Source organism: Lygodium microphyllum, chromosome 3 (genome assembly GCF_053477565.2).
Source record: "Lygodium microphyllum isolate KBCC chromosome 3, Lygodium_microphyllum_v1.1.10, whole genome shotgun sequence".
Taxonomy (NCBI): domain Eukaryota; kingdom Viridiplantae; phylum Streptophyta; class Polypodiopsida; order Schizaeales; family Lygodiaceae; genus Lygodium; species Lygodium microphyllum.
Genome location: NC_141137.1, coordinates 183,774,862 through 183,783,673, shown reverse-complemented (window position 1 = coordinate 183,783,673; position 8,812 = coordinate 183,774,862). Strand labels below are relative to the sequence as shown.

General features: G+C 39.2%; 1 protein-coding gene across 1 annotated transcript; it reads left to right on the top strand.

Annotated features, from left to right (window-relative positions):
- Positions 1–1,964: 1,964 nt before the first annotated feature.
- On the top strand, positions 1,965–3,683 carry LOC148039284 (mavicyanin-like). The gene is made up of 2 exons (XM_087675551.1): positions 1,965–2,289; positions 2,753–3,683. The coding sequence occupies exons 1-2, from the start codon at positions 2,118–2,120 to the stop codon at positions 3,130–3,132; spliced, it is 552 nt and encodes a 183-aa protein (XP_087531677.1). The 5' UTR covers positions 1,965–2,117; the 3' UTR covers positions 3,133–3,683.
- The last annotated feature ends 5,129 nt before the right edge of the window (positions 3,684–8,812 follow it).

The following is an 8,812-nucleotide window of genomic DNA, read 5'->3' as shown; positions in this document are numbered from 1 at the left end:
GTAAATCGAGTAAGGTGAAAAAGCTTCTTAGCCATTGCTTGTTTATTTGCTTTCATACTCCAATACCTTTACCTCAACCTTTAATCGAGTTCTCCATAGCAATGGGATGACTTTGATACCATGAAAATAGACAAGAGAGAAGAGAGGTCAAGAAACTAAGAGCACACATATACAAGCAATGGTGACTTGAGCACATAGAGAGATAATGCTAAAATATTATTCTTCCTTCTTCTTTTTTCTCCACACAAAAGAACCAAGCATATACCATAATAAAAGACTAGTATGAAAGTACCACCACATATGTATATATGGTCACTAGTTGTGAACTTGCTAAGGAAAAAAAAGGTAGCACAATGAATGTATCGTAACCAGGGATGGACTACGCAAGTGTAGTCTAGTTGTAGAATCACTAATATGCCCTTATGTAAGTCACCTAATATACCAATGAGTAATATCTTGCCACATCACCAAGGCATGTAGTGAATGCCAACTTATGTAAAGCTCAACATCTCAATAAAAGGGATTGTTGGAATCATATTTGGGTATGTTATATATATAGTTGGTAGATCCTATCACACGATCAAGTTTCTCTTAGTGTGAGAGAAATGTAGGGATGAAGAGTTAGGATTGTATTAAATAGAGAGGAGGTGGTTCATGTTTATCACATATCCTATGAGCCATTGGTTGATCTATACATATATAAAAGCTACGCTTCTAGGCAACCTGTTTGGATACCTACCATATATTTTATGTATGAAGTTGATGGTGTGATAGAGGACCTCCATCATCATGTGAGGTACATCAAACAATACTCTAATGATCTCATGTGGTAATGATGGTTTGATGTGGGTCATCTGTGAGAGCATGATGAGCTTGCCTCTCAATCTGTCTCTAGATATGTAGCCAAGCCAAGGGTCCAAATAAGTGCTCCATAAATCATGGCTAGGGTAACCAATATATCAAATAACCATCTCCATGGATGGGGCTCATGGAAGTGTGCTTAATGGCATTGTCTCTCCAACATGGCTAATGTTACATATCCTTGTGCAAGTTGGTATCCGATTGCCTATACCATGTTGAATCTCCTAGCACACGTAATAAATGTGATCTGCAAGTAGATATATGAGTCCATTATCTTGACTTGTCTATGTCCAAGAGTGAAGATTGATCTCCTTCATAATGGGGCTTATGTATGGATGCTTGTCTCAAAATTAACTTCTAATCTAGGTTATGTGTATAAGCCATATAGGGCATGGAGATATCCTTATAGGCCCTCTTGTGGCTCATAGATCAATATAATATCACTAGTATAAATCATAATAGAGACTAGTGTACCTCCCATATCCATTGGGTCTCCTCCTCCTTGTGTAATGTGGTCCTTTTTCTCATCCATATAGAATTTAAAGAGTATATAGGAGAGAGAGGACATCCTTGCTTCATGTGAAAAGTCCTCCTAGACATCTGACTTGGCATATCAGTCACTTATACATTGAATAATACCCCACATCATGTTTGGTGGGGATCCCAAGTGTTTGTAGCCTTTGTAATAGTACATCTCATGGGACACTATCAAATTTCTTGCAAAGATCCTCATAGCAATAGTAAAATCTCTTCTTCTTGGCTTTCACCTACTCAATTATAGAAAACTCCCATATGAAGCCAACCTGTTGTATAGCTCTCAATCTCCCTCTCTTTGCATATGCAATCAGCTCTGTCGTCTTCATATATTTGGCCAAAACAAAGTGAGGCCCACCATCATGGTCATGTAATTACCTAGATCTAGGGGATATTTAGACTTGGACATAGGCACAATGGTATGCATGGACCATTTGGAGAGAAAGGAGCCCAATGTTTTTCTTTTTTTCTTTATCAAATGGAAAAAATGGATTATGGAAGCTCCAAATTCCAAGTTACAAGTTCCAACCACCCATTCACAAGGCATCGGCCAAAAAAGAAGATGATGATGGAACTTGCACGAGCGTTATAATTGTTGTCCAAGTGGAGTGATCGATGCAACCTCCCCAAAAATAATGCAAAGGGGAAAGAAAGAAAAACAATAATTTGGTTTGAAACTGCAACCCATCGAGTACCTTCCCTCGCGTTTCCAGTCGACGGCTATGGCGGTCCTCTGTGCTGTCTCTCTCGTGGTCCTGGTGTTGCCGGTCGTGCCTTGTCTCTCGGCTTCGTACACGGTCGGGGGATCCTCGGGCTGGACCATTCCCAGCGAGGCTGGCCTCAGCTATGAACGGTGGGCTGCCTCCCACACCTACCATGTCGGGGACACGCTAGGTAATTTACCCTCTCTGTTTTCTGGTTCTCGAGCTCAAGCTCAAGCTCGCCATTGCTGTCTTCTGTTGGTCATTTCTTCGGACTTCCATCCTTGCTTGAGCCATGGACTTGAAATGAGGCAGCTTCGACTCCTTTTCCTTTAGATATACAGACCACGGTACAGTCTAGCTTCGATTGTAAGCGCGACAAGGATGGATTCATACTTGCAAAGTCCATAACTGGTCTCTTGGCATAAGTAGATGCCATGACAGTATAAGGCTTTTTGCCCCCTTTTTGTTTCTTGTAGCTTTCTTGTGAAGCTACAATCATGGCGATGTGGCTGTCTTGAAGAGCCATTTTAGGTCTCCTTTCAGTAAATCCTAATGTTAGGCAGTTAGCTAAAGATTTCTGTCTGTGAAGAAGAGATGATGATGATGATTGTTATTATTATGGTAGTGATGATGGTGATGATGATGCATGGCAGTGTTCAACTACGTGAAGGAGGCACACACTGTGCTGCAGGTGACGCGATCGAACTACAGGTTCTGCAACGCCACGAGCCCGTTTGCGACCTACAACGACGGGAGGACGGAGGTGACGCTGAAGCAGAACGGATCATATTACTTCATATGCGGGGTGCCAGGCCATTGCCAGGCAGGCCAGAAATTCCAGCTCAAGGTTGTGCATAAGGTTGATAATGGCCAAGGATCACAGGATGATGCAATGCCTGCGCCTTCTCCTTCGCCGGAGTCCGTCCATGGCGGTGCTGCAGGCCTGCCTCCTGCCACTGCCTTCTCCCCTTCTATCCCCTTCATTTGCTCGCCCATGCTTCTGGCTCTTGCAGCTGTAGTGCAATTTCTTTGAACGGCAAGGCGCTAGGGTAGGGTCTCTCTCTCTCTCTCTCTCTCTCTCTCTCTCTCTCTCTCTCTATATATATATATATATATATATACTAGGCGCTCCGCCCCTAGACTCGCCCTAGTGCGGTGGGCGCAATTTTTTGGGGGGGAGGGGCGGGTGCTGGATGTGTGGCACCCATCCTCGTGTTTTCTTTTTTTTTTGTGGGGGAGGTGGGGGCTGCCATGTGGCACCCGTCCCCCACCTCTCCTTAACTAATAGTATACGAACCCATAGGGCGGCTTAGAATTTGTTTCTCGCATGTAAAGCGTTCATTTTTGGCTTCCCCTTGAACGCCTACTTAAATCTCAGCTTCTATTAACCTTCTATTAGGTACATCTTATCAATCGGTGCTAACTTTCCATTAAAGGCTTTTGATTGTATTAGCAAAACTTCTAGTGATATCGAGGTTTTATATCTATCGCATGGCATAAATCCATGTGAATCTTGTAAAAACTCTTGATAAAGATGGCTCCATTTTGGGCATATTGTGTAAAGTGTTATTCAAAGCCTTTGGAGAAAACCTTGGCCTAAAGTAGTGTTGTTTGGGGCATAGGATGATTGGATGGAGTACATTTGAGGCTTGTTATTTAGATCCTTAGGAATTTTGTCGTATTTCAAAAGTTGTCAAAAAGTTTTGATGTCATCAAAAAATTTGTTCTAAGGTGATTATGTTTAAGATTATCTAAATGAAAAGAAGGAAAATTAGTATTTCGGCTTTTCTTTGGTATGTTCTTCTTTCCATAGGGTTATAATGTTTTACTTTATTTTTTTAAAAGAGTATAGTACTAGCAATATTATCAGTGTCTTAGAAGAAAACCCACAAATCCTTTGATTGAATGTTTTGTATAAATGGTTGTTTTTTAGAATAAGGAGTTTGAAGGGGAACTATAATAATGTGTGAAAAGTTTGAACATATCTTCATGGCACCTCTATGTGTTGCTTGTCCTCTTATTCTATACTTTATTTATATTGCTATACTTATATCTATATTTTCTTTCTTCTTATATATTATAATATATATCTTTCTTATCTTGTATCATACTTATATAGTTATATTCTTATGCGGCATCTATACAATGCTCTTGGCTTTCAAAATGAATTTTTGATAATATTCATTACGCGCTCCACTCCTAAATTCTCCTAGCACTTTGTACTAGTATTCTCTTGGGTGCAAATGTTTAGTAGGGCAAGAGGGTTCATGGGTGGTTTACTCACAAAAACCATGAGAGATCCCAAAGCTTTTGTATGAGTTGAAGATTTTCACGTATTTAATTTAGACTTAGTACAATGAATGCAATTGCTTTCTTATGTTGGAATCATAATAAAGATCAATCCCCTCTTTTAGTATGGAAAGAGTGATCCCTTCATCTCTTCTTCATGTTCTCCTTTTTTTCAAAGAGAGTTTATTCTTGTAGGTTTATTAGCCAACAAAACTCATTGATCTTTGCATGGAGGCATTGATATTTACTATCTCAATGAGTTTAATGTTATGTTAAACCAATTGACATATTCAAATATTATTTTTCATGATTGAGTGAAGGCCATGTTCTTGTTAGGCACCTTGCTTGATAGTTGAGATACTTTCAAGATTGCCATTAGTAACTTTGTATCTTGTTGCAAGTGGCTTTGTGAGTGCTAATTTTGAGAGCAACTTGCTTAATAAGAAGAAACAAAAAGAACAATATAAGGTCAAAGAGCTCTAATGCATTGATAGCAAGAGAAAGGTCAAATGTCTCATTGGGTGTAGTATTGTGCTTTGTCACTTTTATAAATGATACCATAATAAAGGTTTGGGTTTATCCTCTTCACAAGGAGCGATGTATGCATTTTAAAAGTTCTTGGAATTTGTAGAGAATCAATCAAACAAGTAGCTTAACTGCGTAGGACTAATAATGATAGAGAATAGACCCCACACTTTCTTACAAACTTTAATACAAATCATAGTATCAAGAAAGAGGTGTCACCTCACTAGAATCTTACTCAAAATAGTAAGGTTTAAAAGATGAATAGGATCATTTAGAAAAGGATCTATAGTATGCTTTCTAATGCTAGTCTTACTAATGGATTTTGGACTAAACGTGTAAAGACAACAATACATTAAATCAACAAGATTCCTAGTAAGCCATTGGATTGCAAGCTATTAGAGAAATTATGATCTAGCAAGAGACCTAGTTATGATCACTTGCATATTTTTGGCTTTAAGACATTTATGTATATACTTAGGGACAAGCAAAGTAAACTTAATCCTCAATCCAAGAAATGTATTTTTCTTAGCTATGGAGAGTCTAGTGAAATGGGTGATCTCTTGTGGAGTTCTAAATCTAGAAAAGTTGTATGAAACCATGATGTCATCTTTAATGAGGATAAGATAGTAGCCAATCAAAATTGTTGAGAATTGGAGAGTGGTATTTTAAGAGGATGGGCAATCACCACATGAGAGGATTGTATGACTTATTCCAAATGATGCAGGGCTTGAAGAGTCTATTAATACTGATGATGGAAAATCTCATGTCTTGTAGGATAAATAAATGGGATAGTTAGAGGTTCTTGTTGATCCAATTTTACGCAATTCTATCAGGGTTTCTAGATTGCTAGATAGATATACCCCATCTTTAGACTATGTTAGTCATGGATTATGGTGAGGCTTCTTGTTATGTAGTTGCTATGATTAGGGATGACATAGTCAAAAGATATATCCATATGATGTATTGCCTAAGTACAAGATATGATTGATGGCCAAATGATTCAAGTAAGAGAAAGAAATTGAGTTTAATGAAATATTCTCACGAGTAATCAAGATGACCATTTGTTCAGTTCTTGCTTTGGTCACTAAAGAGGATAAAGAGTAGGTTCAAATTGATATAAAGACTATTTTCTTGCATGAGGATATTTACGTGTAGTAACTTAAGGGGGTTTGTGTTGAGGTAAAGGCCAATGTGGCCAGTTGCCCATCTTAAGTACTGTAAATGTGTGTGTGTGTGTGTGTATACTCATTCTAAGATGTTGCTTACAAAGAGCTATTAAAGGCATCACAAGCACACACACACACACACACACACACACACACACACACACACACACACACACTCTCTCTCTCTCTCTCTCTCTCTCTCTCTCTCTCTCTCTCCATCCTTCTTGTAGTCAAAGTGGGAGGGAGTCTTTGGCCATTGCTATTGATACAAATCTTCACGATATTTGTTTTAGATGAGATTCAACATGTGCAAAGAGGTTAGCAAATTCTTAGCGTAAGCTCATAAGGGTCAATCTGCTCCTTTTGTTTATCAAAGGTTGTTGTTGGGCTTTTGTTTTTTACTTGTAAGTGCCATAGAAGCTATTTCAACTTTTTTTACAATTTTGCATATGTTGTTTAAAAACTACAAAATAAGTCAATGATGACATTGTCCACTATAAAGACAATATATACAATTTATCGAGTATTGGTAGTCAGTGACGATAGACTACTAGAAACAAGCAGTTTCAAGTTGTTAATGAAGGGAGAAGCCCAAGCAGAAGCACAAGCAAGCGAAAGCAAGAGAGGTGTAAGCTATGGTGGATGGAGCAAGAAAGCAAGAGAGAGAAAGACTCAAGATATGGGAACTTCAACAGTCACAATATGTGATTGGCCTTTCCTTATTCAAATGTCACTTAAAAATAAAAAATGAAGTGAGTGATAGATGACCACTGTTTGCAGTATGGAGGTGTGGATATTGTTAGTGTAGTAATATACAGGTGGCTAGACATAGACGCATTTACCCTCAACAACCTTCCACTTAAAGGTGAACGTGTCTTGAGTGAAGAGACAATAAGAAAAAAGTGACAAAGTATAATGTGTACATAAAGTATAACAGGATGAGGAATAGAGGTCATCTCACCCAACGCCCATCAACTTCCTAAGGAAAGAAAAACACTATGTTGAGAGACTTTCCATGAGCAAATCTATAAGATTTTGGTTAGTTGAAATCTTGACAAGGTTAGCAGAATTGTCCTTAATGACATCTCTGATAAAGTGGTACCACACCTCAATGTGCTTCGTCTTTGTATGGAAGACCGAATTTGTGAGGCTTGTCCCATGCCTTTTATCTCAAAGCTGTTCTTGAACTGACTTTCTAAAGCATCCAGCTCATTAGGAGCTCTCCCAACAACAATCAACATGTTATCCACATAGAGTGCCAAAATCAAAAGGCTACCACGAGCCTTCTTCTTGTATAAACATAGATCCGTATCACTAGGTGCATAGCCATGTGAATGCATAAAAATATCAAACTTGTGCCATTTCCTAGGTGCCTACTGAAGGCCATAAAGGCTCTTTCTCAATCTACACACTCGGTGTTTCCTTCTTTTTTCCTTAAAGGCCTAGTATCATGCGTAGAATAGTCATCTTGACTACAAGAAAAAATACTTTCTCGAAGTCAATACCATGCTCATGTTTAAAACCCTTAGCAACCCATCTGGCCTTATAGGCAGGCTTGGGGTGTCCAAGGGTGCTCTTTAACTTTTACAGCCACTTGCATGGCAACGCACGATTTCCACAAGGCAAAGGAACCGACTCCTGCACGTATGATTTTACTATAAAGAGTCAAACTTTGGCTCTATGGCCCTCTCCCAAGGGTGACTATTACCATGGCATATGGCCTCATAATAAATGAGAGGCTCACATGCATTTGTTGCCATCACATAATTATTGGAAGGCTCAAACTGCTTAGGACGATGTCTGGCTATAACAGATCATGTCAAGGTAGGTTGCGAAACCTGCACATTTTGTGTAACATCATGATCATGGGCCAATGGAGCATCAGCTCTGTTGCTTTGCTAGCTACCTAGCTAGTTGTATGGGAGTAGGAGACTCCTCCTGAAATATAACCCTATGTATCTTGACTATCCACTTAGACTGCTTATGCATCTTTTTCTCATGGAAAACTACATTATGGTTGTGGATGACTTTCTGAGCACTTGTGGATCCCAAAGGCGATAGCCCATCTCACTTGCAACCCCATAACCAAGAAGGATGCATTTTATGAACTTAGGATCCATCTTTGTGCACTTGTCCTTGGGTACATGGCAAAAAGCCTCACACCCAAAGACACGCAAATGAGCATACGAGGGAAATTTCCAAACCACACCTCCTTTGAAAGTTAATAGTACTGCAAGGAGATTGATTGATCAGGTGTATGTCAATAAAGTACTATCTCACCCTAAAATTGTTGTGGTAAGCCTGCCTAGTGAAGCATATTACGGACCCTTTCATGCATTGTTCCATTCATGCCAGTTAGCCATACTATTCTGGGATAGGGTGTATAGGGTGGTCAACTAGCGCTTAATACTCCTCTCATCACAAAATTGCTCAAAGGCTTTAGAGACATACTCACCCCCCACTATTTGACCGTATGTATTTTAGCCTATACTTACACTGGTTCTCAACCAATGTAAGTCGGAAGGTAGCCAAAACATCAGATTTTAGTTTTATGGGATATACCTAGACCTTATGTGAGTAATCATCAATGAATGGGACAAAGTAATTTATACCTCCTAATGGCTGATAGGGCATAGGTCCATAGACATCAGAATGAACAAGAGCTAAAGGCTCAACCATGTGTAGAGTGCTAGACTTCTTATGCATACTCGTGTATGTTTTCCATACAAACAA